Source organism: Trachymyrmex cornetzi, unplaced genomic scaffold (assembly GCF_001594075.2).
Source record: "Trachymyrmex cornetzi isolate Tcor2-1 unplaced genomic scaffold, Tcor1.1 scaffold138, whole genome shotgun sequence".
In the NCBI taxonomy this organism is placed as follows: Eukaryota; Metazoa; Arthropoda; class Insecta; order Hymenoptera; family Formicidae; genus Trachymyrmex; species Trachymyrmex cornetzi.
This window is the reverse complement of record NW_017295960.1, coordinates 48,241-68,001: the sequence shown is the minus strand read 5'-3', so window position 1 is coordinate 68,001 and position 19,761 is coordinate 48,241. Positions and strand designations below refer to the sequence as shown.

The following is a 19,761-nucleotide window of genomic DNA, read 5'->3' as shown; positions in this document are numbered from 1 at the left end:
TCATTTGTCCAATAATAACCCGTCTTCGTCCGTCCCGATAGACGGATGGACGACGGACGATTTGGTCTTTCTCTGGAAGGAAGGCGACCCCGTTCAAGTGGTTAAGAATTTACACCTACCCAGGTTCACCCTCGAGAAATTCCTCACGGACTACTGTAATAGCAAGACGAACACTGGTAAGTGGAGAACTTGCGTTGAGAAGAAAAAACACGATGAACTCATATAACGATTCTAACGGTGAAATAAAAAAAAACACAGGAGAGTACAGTTGCTTGAAAGTGGACCTGCTCTTCAAGAGAGAGTTCAGTTACTATCTCATTCAAATCTACATCCCATGCTGTATGCTCGTTATCGTGTCCTGGGTGTCTTTCTGGTTGGATCAGAGCGCCGTGCCTGCCCGAGTGTCACTAGGTATAAATTATTATCTAGGCGCAAAAGCGATGTTATAATTCAGAGTTATAAATCACGTAACAAGGAAAAAAAATGATTTGTTAAAGTAATTAAAAACTTCACTGATTCAGCGAATCTACAGTCGTGATGTACGGATAGCTATTTTTCCATGTTAAATTAGCAAAATATACAGTTGAATAAAATTAGCGATTATAGATAATCGTATTTGTTGCAACAGCACAGCAAATTTGTTAATGCTGTAAAGATAATTTTCTATGTCGTAGGCTGCGGAAGAGGCGGGAGAAATAGCTTTGCAGTTGTTATAAAATTCTTTAATTTGATTGTTCTCGCTCTTGGTTCTTCACTGGATCTAAATGTATGAACCAATCGTATCAAAGAATCTGCCAATACAGTTGCAAAGATTTTTCTGCTGAACGCAGCTATAAATAATCATAACGAAGAGCGAAACGTGGTCGCCACGCGACGGAGATTAAAATAAACACTCTAAATGTGTTTAAATTTGTAACCCAGAAATAAGAAAAATCAATATTATTATTAAAAGAACGAATAGAATTGTAGATATATTGGTCGAATGTGAACGATTGAATTTATTTTTAAATCAGTTTTAACGTCAAAAATACGAAGAGCTGCAATGTACACATTGAAATGAATTATTTAAAGACTAGTAAATGTAACGATTAATGATCTTGTAAAGAAAAAAAAAAGAAAGGGAAATATACGCTATTATAGACGCTCGTCTGTTTTATTAATTATTTTACTCGAGTTTATTGAATCATCTCAAGATTAATTGCAAAAATCTACAAAAGTCTGTCGGTCTTCTCTCGTCCAGGCGTTACGACATTGCTGACAATGGCCACACAGACATCGGGGATAAACGCCTCATTGCCACCGGTCTCCTACACGAAGGCTATCGACGTTTGGACAGGAGTGTGCTTGACCTTCGTGTTCGGTGCGCTACTTGAATTCGCGCTGGTCAACTACGCGTCGCGTAGCGATATGCACAGCGACAACATAAAGAAGCAGTTTCCACAGAACGAGATGGAACATTCGTCGTCGATTGATCCGTCCTCGGAATTGCTCGAGCCGGATGGATCCGCCAACTTCGCTATGGTTAGTATACCAACAAGGCATGACGATTCCTCGAGCATCTCCATGCACGCGCTCAAGATACTTCCGACATAGATGCTTTCTTCTCCTCGAGCTTTTCCGGAAACTTTCATTTTGGTTGACGAGGACATGAACCTGTTGCGGCAACATCGTAGCAACTCTAATTAAACAAGAAAAATCCTATTTCAGTCAAAGTGGATCTTAGTGCTCAAATATTTCTGTTTGAATTTATGCACATATCTGATTCTGCTCGCTGAAATCTTTTTCAGTCTTGAAACGCAATCATGAGCAGAACCCGAGTACTAATATCACTTATTAAATTGACAAATAATTTAATCATTTTTAATGCATCTAATAAGCATCTTTATAAGAATATTAATAATCTAGACGTTAACGAGAATCATAAACTGCGAAAAATTTATTGCGAAAAATATTGTCTCAGCCGGGATAGCATTATATATTTTTTTTTTATTCATTATAAATAATTGCAATTGAAAAATCTGAGTTTGTATGCATCAAAGGAAGAGATCAGGATTTTTCTAGACGCTTCTTCTAGATGAGAATGAGATTCTTTTATGCAGCAAAAAGAAGAGGGTCGAGATTCTTTCGATTAGAATCGAAATAGTTTGAATTAAGGACCCAAGAGTGCGAGAAATTAATGGTTCAATACCACCCGAATTCTTTCAGAAGCCTCTGGTCCGACACCCGGAGGATTCCATGTCGATGGATAAATTGCAGCAGTGCGAAATACATATGCAACCACGGAAAAAAAACTGCTGCAGGTCGTGGCTGTCCAAGTTCCCGACGAGGTCCAAGCGCATCGACGTCATTTCACGGATCTTCTTCCCAATCGTATTCGCTTTCTTCAACCTCACGTATTGGTCCACGTACCTGTTTCGGGAGGACGAGGGGCAAGAATAAATCTCGAAGGGAAGGCGCTCGGATCAACAAGGGAAGTAGTGGCTCGCGGCCATCCTCAGCAACAACAGTTCCAACAGACACGATCGCCGCAACAACGTTCACGTCCTCGTCAACGACAACTGTATCATCAGCCTCATAATCGTCGTCATCATCATCATCAACCTCAGAATCATCATCATCATGATCCTCCCCGTCATCACAGTCATTTTTATATACAGCAACAGCGGACTCACGGCAGCAATCCGCCGATGATACAACATCATTCGCTGCCGCGTGCGTATCAGCAGAACCATCATCATCATCATCATCATCATCATCAGCAGCAGCAGCAGCAGCACCACCACCATCATCAGTTACCTCACCGTCATCAGCGTTATCATCCGAATCGTTCGCCATCGCCGACTTTCTCGCTGTTGAACGACGAAGACTGCATCGCCGACCGATGTTCGCCGATGAAAGCATCGCGACATCACTCGCATAATAGGCCCTCGGCGAGGTCGTCGCCGTCGCGATGGCCTTCACCAGCATCATCAGCGTCGCCTCTGGGCACGCCGATGCGCGCCGCAACACCTTCGCCGCCGATCGCTATACAGATTTCGTCCACGACACCGCTGCCCAGGTCGGTTAAAGTGCCATCGAAAACGCGCTACTGGCTGAGGAAATTGCTTTTTTGTGGATATCCGGATAATGCCCGCGGCAGCGCTAGAATCGACTATATTGCGCGCTATGCCTTCCCATTCATGTTCATTCTCTTCAACGTCTTGTACTGGTGTATTTATACGGGTCATGAAGACGACAACGTCGGTATGGAAAAGTGAAGAAGGAAAGCATATACAAAATCATGTGTACGAAACCAAGTCGAGTGCGATCCGTCAAGTCAGATTAATCCTTCAAGAAACACCGAGGCAAATTTTTTTCGAGCTCCAATTACAAGATACATTAATATCAACGATATTTTGCAAATCAGATTACGTTTGCTCGACGAGGACCGACCGGAGGCATTTCGACGTGGAGATAAATCTTCACTGTTCACGCCCGAAACGGAAATATTCCAGGACGAGGATCATTTAAGGCAACAAGGATGTTAGCGACGTTTAGTACACATGTCGCGATGGTTGAAATTATGAAGACGACGAAATATAACATCTTAATTGTGTATTATCTCTCACACACGCACACACACACACACACACACACACACAACACATGCGCACACACGCACGCACACGCACATACACACACGCGCACCCACACACGCACACACAACACACGCGCACACACGCACATACACACACGCGCACCCACACACGCACGCACACGCACACACATAAACATAAACGTATACATGCATGTATGTACATCGTACTCAATGATCTGTTTGGAAAACCGCGCGCCACAGACTGAATTGAAAGCGTAGAGGGCCCTGTATAGCCACGGCCTGTTAACAATGAAAGAAAAAAAGAGGCGTAAAGTTTACAAGTATAAATATATCGTATGTTTTTTGCGCAAGATCGCGCGCTGTTGTACCGCGAACGTGTCCGCCATTGCAAAATTAACATCGGATAGTTCGTCGGATCCAGTAAATATAACCGTAAGATGAGATAACGGTTAGGTAACACACGGCACGTCGAGACAATGCGGTTCGCTTCAATTTTCCATGTGAAACGACAATTGTCTCAATAAGTACACGAGACGTCTCTCATCGTTGAGTTTCAAGAATACGAAATGATCGGCGTTGACTCGCTGCGTCATGTGTTATCCCTCCTCAAGCCTGTATAAGGTGCACACGAGGATCGGCTGCGGAATGTTCGACGCTGGAAAAAGAATATTGAAAGCTATGTGTCTAGAAAAGTGTCGAACGTTCGATGATCTTTCGGGTGTATAGAACAACCTGTTGGTATCTGGCAGGTTTTATCAATCCTAGCGGTACCAAGTGACACAGGCCGAAGCCTCGGAAGCTCGTGTTTGAATTATCATATTTTTTTATTTACCCTATATATATCCTAATTTAAAAGGACAGTGTTAGATAGCTGTCGCGGAAATTGGAGAGGCAAGAGGACTCATGTTGTAATTTAATTATGTCGGTGGATTTTAGAGAAGTGTATCCCTCTGCTCTTCTACCACCGATAATATACCATCGGATGTCTTATTGGTATCGCTAGGCTCAGTCCTTATCCGGGCAGCCAATCTTTTTGCGAAGAAAATGAGTCAACGCTCGCCGAAATATTTATTTAATGTAAGTTATCGGTAAATTTTATCTCTAAATTCGTTTAATGAGTTTCGAATCTTTAAAAGTATAGATGTAATTATTGTGGCGTAAAGAGTTGCGCGTCTATTCTGTGTAAAAAAGGGTTTGAATTTCCCTAGAACACATAATCTTATTCGATCGTTACTTCTCGGAAGTCAATGGCAAACCAAGAATATCTTTGTCAATGGTAAATTTATTTTCAAAATAGTTAAAATAGTCAACGTTGTATTTTAAATTTAATGTAGCAAAAATATCTGCGACGCTAAATATAATGAATCTTCTTCTTACGGGCTTGTGTTACACCTCTCTCATATGCTTATGGTACACATGCTGATTATTCAATCGCCACAAGCATACGGGACCCTACAGTTTTAACAATGAATCTATAATTATCTAAAATTAGAACATTATCTAAAATTAATTTAGATAATTATAGATTCATCAGATTTAACGCCATAGATTATTTTACCACTGGAAGATACGTTCTAGATGGTTTGTCATTGCTTTCCGAGAGATAACGATCAAATAAAATCATCTGATATGTGTTCTGGATGGATTTGAATCCTTTGGCACAGAAAGCAGAACTCTTTACGCCACTACGGCCACACTTGCGTCTTTGGAGACTCGAAGCTTTTGAAACAAATTTAAAAGGAAACAGTGACCAATCAAAGGAGATAAATTTTTAAAGCGCAGTTTTCTCGCGAGAGGATGATCCGGAGCCCGGATAAAGACGCAGACGCGGGTGCGAGCCGAAAGCGATCGCAAGCTCGCGATATGAAGTATCAGCGAAGCGGTCGCGTCGCACGCATACCACGTCCAACGTATTTCCTGTTTCCGCTGCCCCGGGTCGATGTTCGCTCAGGGAGGTTTCCCGACGATGCGGCACGGGGCTGTCCCACGTATATTGCTCAGAAGAGATCGGCGACGCCGCGCCTGGAAATCTATCCGTCGACTTGTCCGTCGAAGAGCTGCGGTGTCGCCGACCTCGCGGACGGAACGAGGAGACGACGAAGACACGCAGAACGTGCTCACAAAGAGAGAAAAAAAAAAAGAGAGAAAAATGAAAAAGCAAAGAAAAAAAAAAGAAGTGCGGACGATTTTATTTTTTGAAACACGACGGGAGGTGCTACCCTCAAGCGAGAGACAACACAGCGCGTTTGCCGGTTCGACGAAAACCCCTATTTCGCGTCTGGTGGTGGATAACGAACAGAGAGAGGGGTGCGCGATCAAAGGGAAATGTTTGTGCCTCCAATTTCGAGCCTAGGAAATCGTTCGGAGGGTAATTTCGGCCTCTGACGAACGGTTCGCGACGGGGTTGAGTTTCGTCGTTGCGAAATGTGCCCGATCGCACCCCCGTTCTTCCCTGTTCATCGTCGTATCTTCCTTTTACTTCGTGCAACCGATAGCATAGCGCGTGCGTAAGAAGCGAGAATCTGATGGACGGGCGCGACAATATCCGCCCGCGACATCGGCAAGTATCTCGCGCTTCCGTAAGACTACTATCTAGGAATGTGCGGATAAGTCATTTCTTCTTTTTATAAAAAAAATTATGAGATTCCATCAGGCCGATGCGATTTCGTTGAACTGACATTCCGATATTCGTCTTTATAGATAGTGAAAAGTGAATTTATCTCCGCGGGTACAACGAGCCATCCTGGTTCTATGAAGCGCGATAGGAACGCAACGCGTCCTCACATGAAAGATTAATCGTAAATGCAGATATATAAATGTCATTTATTGTGATTGTGTTTCTCTTATAACGAATTGTCAACTTCACAAATATTACCGCGTAAAGATATAGGGGATACTAAGCTGTGACGGTAACGAGTTTATATTTGCGTCACAATTCACATGCGAGATTGTTCGAGTATCGTTTAGACAGACTTCTTTAAATTCCTAAGGGGATGAAAAGTTATTAGTGAGCGGAAATTATTTTTTATCCGAATAATCCCGGCAATCGAGATATGTACATTCACACGGATCTGTTTTTCTTTAACTTTTGTGTGAGGAGACTATTTTTTCACTATAGAGTAATAGTACTCGGTGGTGCCGATTATTATTTTCCTAGAAATTCAACATTGGCAAAATTGGATAAAATTAAACAAGTACACATTGTGATCTCTCGACTCGTAACGTTATCAAGTTCTCCACCTCTCGCTTCGAGCAATCCCAGCACGAAAAGAGAGCTGACGCAGTGTAGATTCGGATGTACACATAGAATTGGGAATGATTCATCAGTTGCGCGTAAAGTATCCAAACCAATCGTTATCCAAATAGACGGAATCAATAAAAATAACTGTGCAGTATTATCACGTGATGTTAGCAATAATCAGAAGAAACTCTAATCTTCAGTCTATGTTAATTGTTTCATGTATTAATAATAACAATGAATCTTATTTAACAGAAAAATGTGAGAAACGAAAATGACCATCTCGTCCCATCTATCTATACTATGCGCAGGGTTGTCACAGACCCTAGGAAAACTAGGAAATCAGGAAAATTGAAATTGGTCATGGAAAACCGGGAAAAGTCAGGGAAAAATGTAAAAGTCTGAAATTTCGAAATTTGCTCACAATTTCCTTAAAATATAAATATAATATAAACTGCTCCTATTTCAAATAATTGTTATAATTTTTTAAATATTATATCTGACGTTTATAGTCAAATACGTTCAAAACTTACGCACTTTAAATGATATTTTAATAAAATAATTAAAATTTATATTTTATTCAGTATTTTTATTTGATCCCCCTTTTTCGTCATAATTGTATTCTTTTTTCCAAAACTAATTTAGTTTTTGCTGGCTTGAATTTGCACCTAAAATTTTACTATGCTACTAAGCTTTTTTGCGTTATTTATAATAATATAAACTAGCTTTCTTACAATCCCTGAATCTGTTAAAATTTACATATTTTATATTAGTCATGGAAAATTTTCCATTTTCATCTGGAAAACCTGGAAGTCAGGGAATTTTTAAATTTATTTCCTGTGACAATCCTGTATTTACAATCAGATTACATAATAATCTACAGAATAATCGAATCGTAGAATAGTATAGATGGATGAGACAATAGTCATCTTCGTTTCTCATTTTCCTGTTGATTCGCTGTATTCTCTCTGTGCCTATCTGTATCGTGTCTACGTGTCTATGTGTATGATTTGGATACAGTACGCGTAGACACTTCGTGGTTTCCGCGTAAACACCAGGTATTACCGGTTTCTGCGCGAAACTTCCGAGGGTGGGCGCGACACCCTGTATATTTAGAGATTTCTCTCTGTATGTGTCTACGTCAGAGATTTTAAAGGGACACAAAGCCAGTATTTGCTAAATGATTACACGTAGAGATCAGCGATAGATATCGCGCATCTCTCCTGCGTCTCGTCGGTTGTACCATAAGTAAATCGCGGTGCGTAAAGGTGTGTTAAACGAATCTCTCATACCCGCGCATAGATATCTATATAGCGAAGGCTTCACCTTCATTCGAGCCTTGGCATCACAGGGTATGAATTAACAAACTCAAATACCCATATAGGGTCGCCAGTAGTTACAACGAAATCAAAGCTTAGCAAATGCTACGACTGTCAACCGATGGCCAAGATTCTGTCAACCAGTACTGGGCCATCACTGACAAATGACTGGCTGTTAAATGACGGCCAAACTTCTATCAGTCTGTACTGAGCCTAAGTCATCATCCAGTACTTAGCCAATATTGCACCAGTATCTGAACTGTGATAACCAGTAATCAGCACTGGGTCGATTGTAAAACCCTATATGGGTAGATGCGAATTCTCTCGTAGGAGAGAATCTCTCGTTAATAGGATGATCCGTGCAAAATCTTCTTTCGCGGCATTCTTGAAAAGAAAAAGGCAATTTCAACAAATGTATCATTTTTCGGGATATTTCGCTTCGTTTCCACTCACACGAGGAGAAAACGATCGAGAGATTATATCACTCTGAGCGTAAAATCATGGGATCTCTTTGACACACCACAAGCAGCTGTAACGAGCGAGGAGAAACATCTTTCTCCGAGAGCCTTCTTCCTTTCTGAGTTAAGTTGGACTTGCGTTACATGGCCTATGTTAAAAAAAAAGGGGAATTTAACTTGATTTACATGTTTGATTTGCAACCGAGAACTACTTCCAACGTGTTGTCTCGTCTCCCATTATCATTTCGCTTCCCCTCTTCAAGAAGCTGTTACTCCTAGAATCTTAAAGACAAAATGACTATTTTAGCGACTGCAGACAATTGACTGACATTCAATTATAGATTCCATCAAACTTCCTGCACGCACGCGCAGGCACACGTCTCACCGACAGACGCATATCCTCCTCGGTTTAACATCGTAATGCTGAAGAAAAGGGATGAAAGAATCCGGAATAGAGACGGAAGTATTATACGTAACATTCACTGAGGAGGATACGGTGACCGGAAGTTAAGAACGACTGTGTAAAATTTTCACCCTCGACCTCCCACTTATCACTTACTTGCTTGGAGTCACTTTGGTCCAGGCAAGATCGATCCGCACACCGAAAAACACAGTGTCTCACCATAGACACACGTACACCTGACCTAATACACGTACATATGAATATATGACCTTCGCACGCACACAAAGTATCCTGTTGTATTCCGGACATAATTATAAATGCGCCATAGCTCTCTCTCTCCCACGTCCGAAAACACACCTAAAAAGGTTTTAATGTTATTGTTATATGCGTATGTTGTAATATATGTGAACGAAGCATGCTGAGCCCTGTAAAAAAAAAATAAATCCCTCCTTTACCCCCCCCCCCCCCCCCAATTCATGCGAGGAGCTTGTTACACGCGTGTTGCACACACGTACAAATATCCATGTACGTTCCGCAAGGAAATTGTGTTATCCGTGACACGTTGTATCGCAAGGCTACAGTCCGATGGAAAAATCGTACTTTGATGTTAACATTACGATTAGAACATCGATGTGTCGTTTTCTTACAATCACGAACAGCGAGCGGATCTGCGAGCAGTCTCGGCCAAGAAGTACGGCGCACCTTTCGAACATGAGTCGTCCAACATTCTAAAATCGACAGGCATAGTAAATTTTTATGCTGAATTATAATAAATTTAAGTGAAATATTGCGATGGCTGAAAAAAATACCTTGGAAATTTGCTGTCTTTTAATTGTGATTCGAAGGTGCAGTCCGAGATTTCGGTCGATGCTGCGCAGGATATCCTCGTAATCGAGTCGTTCGACGTCGATCACTTCTTTCCCCGTCTTGATTAATCCTTTAAATCGCGCTCGCCCTGGATAAATATCGACGAGCGGATATTGTACGTTGTCCACAATAATTGTAAAGATTGTGTCCTCCCCGGCGAAAGCAGTGGAACAATCGCGACTCGAGCGAGCACGCGTCTCGAGAACGTAAGAAAAATTATTGCATGTTTGTGATTCGTGAATGCATTTAAGCGCACGATATTCCAAGATGTGTAACATAATAAATTTGTATCGTGACACATAGTCCGATATACAAAAAGAAGAGAAGGAATCTTCCCATGTGAACTTATTAGCTCGTCAATTACACCGTCAAATACACCTTATATATTGATCGAGTATTAATTATTCCTGTCGTCAAATACTACGTGGCTGCAAAGAATCGGCCATCCACAAAGCGAAACGAACGAGATTGACACACGGAGAACACCGGGTTGAGGATAAATGGAATTCGGTATTCTAAAATTACCGTAAGATCTTTAACTTACTACCACCTGTAATTAAGATAAAAATTAAATTAAACAGAACACAGGAGAAAAACCGATTCTAAACGTGAATCACTTTGGTTGTCATTCTCCTAAAGATTTTAGCGATGATAATCGAAGCATGCGATGATCATAAGTTTTTCTTTTGTATCAACAACTTATTCTTTTTCCAAATATGTGATGCGTATAATTCACAAGTATCATCGTCAAGCTCATTACAGGTAAGTAATTATTGCTGCAACATAATTATTAAGACAGTCGAGTAAATTCTACAGAATGCACGTAAGATATTAAAATAGGAAATAATGTAGACATTTACGAATTTATTTATCACGTCGTTGAAATACTGTACATCAAGTGTTATTATCATTTGTTATAATTGCCTAAAATACAGACGGATAAATTACAAATAAGCGCGTACTAGACATATAGTATAATTTATTATAATCTACGCACTAATTACAAATATACGTACTAATTAAACACTGTTATACACTGGAAGTTTAATTCGAGTAATAATTAGATTTATACATCATTTAGTCACGTCAATCTAATTTGTTCTTACTACCGAATGAGTGTATAAGGATTAACGTGAGAGTAAGCATTATAAAAATGTATAAACAGTCGGTTGCTATAATGGATTTGCCTAATCTATAAATTGGTGTATATTGATAATATTTAAAAAGGAAGAAATTAGATGCAGCATGGGGATGCAAAAGGAAGTAAAAGATATGATAACACATTCCATCATTCTGTCACTAGCAAATATACATAATAAAATCTCTGTTCGAGTACACTTCAGTATTGTGTACTCACGTTAAAAGTTTTTCTTATATAAGATAGCGATAGTCAGCATTAATGAAGACGACATTAAAAATTCGTGTATATATAGTTAGCAAACTATTGATTATATCATCGCACTGGTTATATCATCACATTGATTATATCATCAATCAGGCTGCCGAATTGGGCGGAATACACGAGGTGCAGATTGAAAGCTGCTGTACGTAAGAAGTTTGATGATCTACAATAGTAGTGCGTCCACCAAATTCGACACTGAAGTATCGTTTCTCGCGAATAGCGAATGAAACAGTCTCGATGAAACAGTCTCGTTTATTACAATCGTTTCTTTCGAAAAGAAAAAAAAGAAAAAATTACCTGCGTTGTTACACACATTCTTTAACCGCCGCTGGAAGATCATCTCTCGCTACTCCAATAACTTTTGCCGATAACTTCTGAGGAGAAATGATTTCTTGTTAGTATCAGTTGATCCGCGGAATCAACAGTTCTTCGGATAGCATAGCGATTTACCGTTACGATTGCTGATGGGACTACGACTCCGCGAGTAACTACGACTATAGCTTCGCCGACTGCTGCGGCCGTTGCGTTCTCTACTGTAACTTCGACTTCTGCTTCGCGAATAGCTGCGTTCTTTTCCGTTACGACCGCTACCGCATCCACCTCCACCGCCTCGTGATCGCCATCGATTTCTTCCACCTGCCAATATCGATTCAATCGATCTTTACACGAATAAACTTGACACAGTCTTTCAGCAATTGTTTCAGAAATACCTCTGTTTCTACCATAGCCGCCAGCTTTACTATCGGCGAGCTCCAGTAGTTTTGGATTTATCACTTGATTCGCTTCCTTCAACACTTGTATCAGATCATTAGCCTTGTTGGCATTGTTAGGCGTGAAGAAAGTGTACGCCGTGCCAGTCTTCTGTCGGCGGCCGGTACGACCGATACGATGAACGTAATCCTCGGAACAGGAGGGGTAGTCAAAATTGATGACAAACTTGACGTCTTCAACGTCTGAAATTAAGAGTTGGCATTAGACCTGGATCTTTGTAGGGTTCTAGCGTCAAGGACAGACATGGGTTAAGAAAGTAGTAGTGTGTCGCAAGGATTGTGAAACACCGCGAGTCGAGTATGAATGGAGTATTACCGAACGGTATATTGCAGTAAATTATAATGTTCAATACGTTCTCCGAGGAGCTAATAATTCGAAATGTCGCGTTGCTCCCTTTTTGTATTAACAGTTATAACAAAATACTTGATATAAAGAATTCTATTAAAAAAGCAATTTCTTGTGTAATTATGTAATATCATTCTTTCTTTATCTTTTAACAAGTGATAGGTTCTACACAAGAACAAGAAACAAAAACAAATTATATACCGAGAACGATCCTGATCTTTCTCCCCTAAATATCGTGATGGCGAATATTCTTATTTTATTACATTTAAGAAATAAAAAATGAAAAATGTGTTTAAAGTCTTTCTACATGTCTTTCATGGACGACTGCTAATTAGTGAAAAGACCAGAATCGTTTCATAACAATTTCATATGATGATATAATAATCAATATGATAAAATGCGATTGATGTATGATGTTACCACGAGGACTAAGGAAAAAGGATGAGAAACGCATACAGTTTAAAGTGATAGTTTGTGAATGTATGCATTTATACACGTATATATATGTATACATATACCCGATAGATTAGCTTAGTTTTGACAAACTTTACTCACACAGTAATCCACAAGTTAGTAATAATTATATAAAAGTATGTATACATATATGATTTATATATATATATATATATATATACGTGTATCAGATTCATGTATGATGTGTATGATGTGTGTCTGTGTATGTGTATGTATATGTATTTATGTATATGTCAATTAATCAAATTTTAACTATGTAATACTAAAATATTAGGCAGTGGGCGAGTGTTTCGCTAGCAACGTACGGGCAGGGCCTGGCTATTTGCGCTCGCTCCAGCTACTGCCTCCGCCACTCTGTCGCTACAGGCGCAGGGCGCAGGGCGCGCTAAGAGAGGCTCTGGCATATCTGCTATCACATGCCACCGCCTCAACGGACCAACGTTGTTGGTTGTCTGATTAGCTTGAGCGTGCCAGCGCAGGGGACTCTATTCTGGCAACAACGACCTGGCCAGCCAGCCCGGATGGCGTACAGCGCAGCGCAGTAGGACTGATATCCAGTATGTAGGTAGGTAGGTAAAGTAGTAGTAGTAGTAGTAGAAGTAGTAGTAGTAGTAGATGCCGATTTGGCCCGGACTTGGCCCTTCACACGCGATTGACGGACGGACGGACGGACGGATAGAGGCACGGCGTCGCGGCCAGCGCAGACAATGCAAACCAGTGCACCACCGAACAAAGAGCGGCGGCGGGCACCCCCGACATGCTTTGCATTACCCAGCGTGGGCCTGCGCGCAATGTGCCTCTGCAATACAAACAAAGATCCAACCGCGTTAGCTGTATAGGTACTTCCAACCATCCTCCTGTTTCAATATGCTTTTTTTGCTTTCTTTTGCCCTATTCCTTTCCTACATTCTCTTGCTGACTTTAAACTTACAGCGCGTTAAAATTGTAATGTCCCGTTTTATAGAAAGAAATCTAAATTTGTATGGTGCAATCGATAACGTTGTAAATAATGTACTCAACGAATGAAATATAAATTAAATTAAGCCAAGATTAGTTCTTATACAATAAAACTTGGACAGAAATGTTTGGTTTCTGTTATTCATGGTAATATATGAAACTTTATATGTCATTAGGTGCTTTATAAGATTATTAATTTACGTCATATATTCCAACTTCATATGGCACAAAATTATACTTTTAAGATCCTCACGATTTAAGAATTATTTGTATGCAAACTATTTGTATCTTTCAGCTTTTAACGGAACATTACATTGCAGTCAAGATTTGTTAAATTTTCGGTTAGAATAGAGCATTGTAAAAAAGAGAAAAAAAATTTGATAATTTTGGGGAAAAATTAATACCGTGAATATTAACCAGTTTGTTTTCCGTGTTGCAGGAAAAATTGACTCATAATACACGACATCGTTGCGTTGAATAATCGAAAAATTCGAATGACTCACCAAGACCACGTGCAGCAACGTCTGTAGCAACTAGGATTGGTGCTTTGCCTGATCTGAAATCTACAAACCAGATATGATTATCTATCTGCACGCTCATTAAATTTTATATAACTAGAGAAACAATTCTCAGTAAAATATATTTAATTTTTGTAATACCTTGTAAAACCCAATCTCGTTCTTGCTGCGTCTTGTCGCCGTGAATACAAACCGCTGGCCATCCATCGCGTTTCATTTTTCTTGTAATTTCGTCCACTCTACGCTTTGTTTCGATAAACACTATAGTTTTATTCTCACTTTCTGCCATTATTTCCTTCAATAGAGTACTTAATCTATAAAAATGTGACATGATAGCTTTTTCTTTAGCAGTAATAATGCTAATTCGGTAGTTAACTGCTATTGCTATAACGGCTAGTAATAACTAAGCAAGCCAGAACCACTCGAAATTCTTATACTCACTTATTCTCTTTTTCATAATCCTGACATACATCAATTATTTGTAATATATTATGATTTGCTGAAAGTTGTAATGAACCAACATTGATTTGAGCATAATCTTTAAGAAAATCTTCGGCTAAATTTTTTACTTCTTTAGGCCACGTAGCTGACCACATTAATGTCTGCCTGTCTGGTCTAATTTGTTCTATGATTTTCCTGATTTGTGGTTCAAATCCCATATCTAACATCCTGTCAGCTTCATCTAATACCAAATATGTACATCTTTTCAAATTTGTCTTGCCGGACTCAAGAAAATCCAGTAATCTACCAGGTGTAGCTATGACTATTTCTACACCTCCATCCAGATCTCTGGCTTGAGCACCTTTCGGCGCTCCACCATATAGGCAAGTGTTCCTAATGCCCGATGAATGTCCAAAATCATCAGCGACCTGCTGAATCTGTTGGGCAAGCTCTCGTGTAGGCGCCAATACTAAAGCAATAGGTCCATCTTTGCGACTTAATTTCGGCTGGCTGTTGATGTGAACTATCGCAGGCAGTATATAAGATAATGTTTTTCCAGATCCTGTAGATGCAATGCCTACCATGTCCCGTCCACTTAGTGCGATCGGCCATCCTTGTGCTTGGATCGATGTAGGTTCACTGAAACCTTGTCTTCTGCAAGACAAAACATAAACAGCTGAGAATTATAATTATAAATTATAAGATTAATAAATAGAGATGGCTTAAAATTATGATTATAAAATGGATAAATAGATAGTTTAGAATTGTAATTAGAAATTATTAACTAAATGGAGATACTTAGAATCTTGCTCATAAATAGTTTACAAAGGGAGACTCCAAAGCGAATCTCACCAATTTCAATAAAACTTGTCAGGATTGTAGAGTGTGTTCCCCTGAACAAAAATCATCCTCCATTTGAGCGTAAACGGTTTATTATTTCCAAAATATTTCAATATTAAAATTGATAACGGCATTTCCTTTAGAATTTATTAAAACGTTTATACTCGAATTTGTAGTGTAGTGGATATGATAACAACCTCTCTATGCAGCACAGAATTTGCAACAATATTACTGCAAAATCTCTGCAATGTTGCAACAGTGTTACTGCAACTTTTGCACAATATTGATGTAAATTCTGTGCTGTATAGGAAGGTTGTTATCATATCCATTATTCTGCCAAGTTTCATTGAAATCAGTGAGGGTCATACTGGAATCTCTTCTTGTTATTGAATCATGATCTTACATTATAGTATAAATAAATGGAGCTAACTTAGACTTATCAACTTAGACTTAAATAACAAGATATCAAAACTTATCTTTCATAACATTCACTACTTACTTGATCTCTCTTAGAACGTAATCTGGGAAACCCGCCTCGTCGAAGTCAAAAACAGGATTCGGAATGCTTTTGCCTCTAAGAGTGATTTCCTTCTCGGCTCTGTATTGTTCCACAATCCGGGGATCCCGATTTTGCACCGCGTTGTGAGGAACATAGAAATCCTTCTTGAAGGGCTCCAGTCGGTTGAGATCCCATCTTGGTTTCCTTAGATTCGCGCCTGGTTGTCCACGACTGTTGCGACTACTGGAGGGTCTGTCTCGTCCACCGCTGCCGCCCCAGCTCCTCCTGTCACGTGGTGATCTGCTCCGCGAACGAGTGCGTGATCTGCGTCGTCTATCCCTTTCACGACTGCGACTGAAATAAGTTGTATGTATGATTAGATATTGAGTTCCAATTCATGTCATTTAGAGAAATCATAGTACAATATAAAATATATAATATGTTTTATATAAATACATGTATAAAATATAGAAAGGCTTCGATTGCACACATCGCATGTTGCACACATACATTGCTAATTGGCTAATTTAAAAACAAAATATTCTCATTGATAAAGCAGTGAGAAATTATTAGGAATCAGATGATATAAATAGTGTGTGCAATCAAGATTGTAAGCAAACGGGATCCTCCCTAAAATATATAATATTTTTATACAAAGTGTGAGAGAAATTCATTTGATCAAAAAGTCAAGACATTCATTCGTAACTTATATCTATAGATTATATACATCAAACATAATCATTGTACAGAACGTTTGTATTATATAAGAAATTACGAAAATATAGAAGAAAATTTGATTTTTGTAGCAGAAAGACAAGCTTTTGACGCCGCAAGTGGTTTCCATCGACGGATATAATAGGTAGCGCTCTCAACAATCCCTTCATTCCATTTCGTGTATATAAATGCCGTACTATCGGTGTTACTATAGTTACTTACCTCCTATAGCGGCCCATATTTACACTTTTCGTGTAAACGATCCCGTTTGTTTATTGTTAAATAACGTCACTCCGGAACAAACAACCCGCGTAGCTCACATACGGAATGTCAGACAACGCGAGTCCAAACCGAATCCGAGGCCGAGTGACGCATAGAGAAAAAAAAAGTGGCGCCATTAAAGCAGCAATGATGTAGACGCGCCGGTTCACATTCTTTTCTTACGTACCATTTGCTTCCCAGACAGCACAGAATATTAATGATAAATATTTATTAATATTCATTTTTTGAAATGTTATATAGATATTTTATATATATTTTATATAAAGCTTTTTTTATTCGAAATATTATTAAAATATAGACTAATATTTTATGCAATATTTATGATAAATATAAATAAATATTTCTAATAAGTATTTTTTATTTGGATTATAATGACTCATTAAGTATTTTCATAGCATTTACTATAACTATTCTAATAAGTATTTCATAATAATTTATAATAAATATTTATGATCTGTGCAATCTGAAACCACAAAAATATTTACAAAATATTTAAAATAAATCTTGTAAATATTTCTAAATATTTTTTTAATATTTTGTAAATATTGTGTGCTGTCTGGATTATTAATTAAACCCATTAAAATTGTATGTTCGTGCGATTTGACAAAAACAAGCTGAGAAAAATTCTCTACGAAGCTATTTCTCCGATGATGTTGGTTCGAAAAATTGTTTTTCTCAATTATCTTCACGCCATTTGTGATTTACATACCGCTGGATACTTACGTACTCGATTTCTAACTGCATAAGGGTCTTCCACGATTTTTAAATTTTCACTTTAAATGAAAGTTGAAATGCTAAAAATAATTATTACAATCACAATATACATTCAAAATAATTAAATGTGTTATTTTTATTGTATTAAAAATTACAAGCATGTTAAACGCAGTTATTTTCGCGCGCCATGATGGTCGTCGATGATGTGACGTCATAATTCGATACAGATTTGACAGCTGCCTTACAAACAATTCAAAATGAGTGAAAACATGCAAAAAATATCGAAAAAACGTTGTTACAAGTGATATTTTGTAAATTCGAGATACTGTTATTCTGCCATATCTTAATTCTTTCCACATTGTAGATTGATTTTGATCTGTCCTTTGCAATATCTTCCAAAGATCGTGTAGCCATTTCGATACTTGCAAAGCTTAAAAAATCATCTGCGTCTTTACACGTATTAGTATTACAAAATCGTAACATTAAAGCATGCACTGATAGACCTTTGTTCGATACGAATTGTATAAAGTATCTTGAAAGTTGGCAGTCGAATTTTATCTTTTCCATTTCGTGCAATAGGATCTGCAAAAATCTATTATTGTTTAGAAGGACTGGAACACTTCAATGATAATAAATCTTTTGCTCTCATGCTTTTTCCATTAGCTCCAATTTGTGCCAGTCGAGGTTTCTTCCAATAACACACAGTCGCAGGCGTATTTAGGCTCTTCGCTTCGACAATGAACCCACATCAGAAATGCAATGGCATGTTTACAACCACCTGAAACCATGACATTAATGTTAATTTCAATATACCTGCTGAAGCTGCACAGTCATCGCATTTAACATATTCAATTTTTTCATTTTCTTCGTCAACGAGCATCAATACCAAATACAGTTTGCTGTTGACTCTATGCTCGGGACACACTTTCCCTTGAATGTAACGGAAGCAGCCTTCTCGTTTTAATTCTACAAATCCAACTGCAGAATCTCCGTAGTTTTCACCTTCAGCTCTATAAAATGTGTGTATTAACAAAATAGAGTACATAATAAAATTAGAATATAAAGTTAGAATTTCACTGTTTGAAATAAATAGATATATTATTATTTAATGAATGCCGTTTCATTTTATAACCTATGTATATCTATTTGATAAATACATATATGTTGCATATACTTACTTTTTAGATTTTACACCGCGGATTTCTGCAATGTTGAACATGTTTACTTTGGGAAAAAAAATCGGAAATCATTAATACGGTTATTTTAGGTAGGCTATCCGACTGCGCTTGAACGAATCCGATTTGATTTTTTCGAGACATAATTACCGATATTGTAAATAATAATTGTAATTATTTAAAGAAAATTAACCGGTGATCTCGTAAAATATTTGAAAGTATCGAATTCTGACGTCATGTATGGTCTCAGCCAATCGCAGAGCGTTTCCTTCGCACTTCTTTTACAAGCATTTTTATTAATTTTTAACAACATTATTTATGATTAAAATCTTGTGTCCATATTTTAAATTTTTTAAATTCAATATGTAGTATATAAAAATAATTTTTAAAGCATACTTTATTTTCCAAAATCCTTATCACAAAGGAACTATATCTGTTGGAAGTGCACCCGGTTGTTTTCTCTTGAAGTTCCCGCTGAGTCACTTAATTGGCAGATTTTATTTATTTTTATACATCTAAATATATGAGAATCACATAGCGAATTATATATTTTTTTAATAGTTGCAATTTTTATTTCAGGGCGATCTTAAGACTAGCCTACAGCTCCATACAAAATAAGGAAATAAGGGAAACTTTTGCTGGATTCACCCTGCATCCGATTTACGTCGTACGACGCTCTGCAACCAATCAGAAAACAGGATTCCAATGGATTTTGCTTCGTAACATCGGAATCCTGTTTTCTGATT

General features: G+C 38.4%; 2 protein-coding genes across 13 annotated transcripts in view; one reads left to right on the top strand and one right to left on the bottom strand.

Annotated features, from left to right (window-relative positions):
- Positions 1–3,612, top strand: part of GluClalpha (glycine receptor alpha 1) — a 75,201-nt gene extending 71,589 nt beyond the window's left edge. For 8 of the 11 annotated variants that reach the window (XM_018522750.1, XM_018522749.1, XM_018522751.1 and 5 more), the window contains 4 exons: positions 42–176; positions 259–411; positions 1,241–1,521; positions 2,658–3,612. In XM_018522750.1, the coding sequence (XP_018378252.1) occupies positions 42–176; positions 259–411; positions 1,241–1,521; positions 2,658–3,257 (1,169 nt within the window). In that variant the 3' untranslated portion in view covers positions 3,258–3,612. Of the gene's footprint in view, positions 1–41; positions 177–258; positions 412–1,240; positions 1,522–2,205; positions 2,526–2,657 lie in introns of those variants that run through there. The other 3 variants (XM_018522756.1, XM_018522757.1, XM_018522758.1) reach the window with 2 other exon arrangements.
- Positions 3,613–10,689: 7,077 nt separating this feature from the next.
- Positions 10,690–17,205, bottom strand: LOC108771026 (probable ATP-dependent RNA helicase DDX17). 2 transcript variants are annotated; one of them, XM_018522887.1, is made up of 8 exons: positions 17,067–17,205; positions 16,131–16,484; positions 14,792–15,445; positions 14,492–14,664; positions 14,336–14,395; positions 11,996–12,238; positions 11,736–11,921; positions 10,690–11,656 (listed from the first exon to the last, which is right to left on the bottom strand). In XM_018522887.1, exons 1-8 carry the CDS (start codon positions 17,081–17,083, stop codon positions 11,622–11,624), a joined length of 1,722 nt encoding a protein of 573 aa, XP_018378389.1. In that variant the 5' UTR covers positions 17,084–17,205; the 3' UTR covers positions 10,690–11,621. The 2 variants fall into 2 exon arrangements, with proteins under 2 accessions (XP_018378389.1, XP_018378387.1); XM_018522885.1 differs by having other exon boundaries at positions 10,693–11,659.
- Positions 17,206–19,761: the final 2,556 nt, after the last annotated feature.

What these genes read in the sequence shown, in the direction of transcription:
- LOC108771026 (XM_018522885.1), bottom strand. An exon ending in GATTATGAAAAAGAGAATAA is followed by an intron (nt 14,665 to 14,791) that starts GTGAGTATAAGA and finishes ACATTTTTATAG; the next exon opens with ATTAAGTACTCTATTGAAGG. An exon ending in CGTTGCTGCACGTGGTCTTG is followed by an intron (nt 12,239 to 14,335) that starts GTGAGTCATTCG and finishes TCTTAATTTCAG; the next exon opens with ACGTTGAAGACGTCAAGTTT.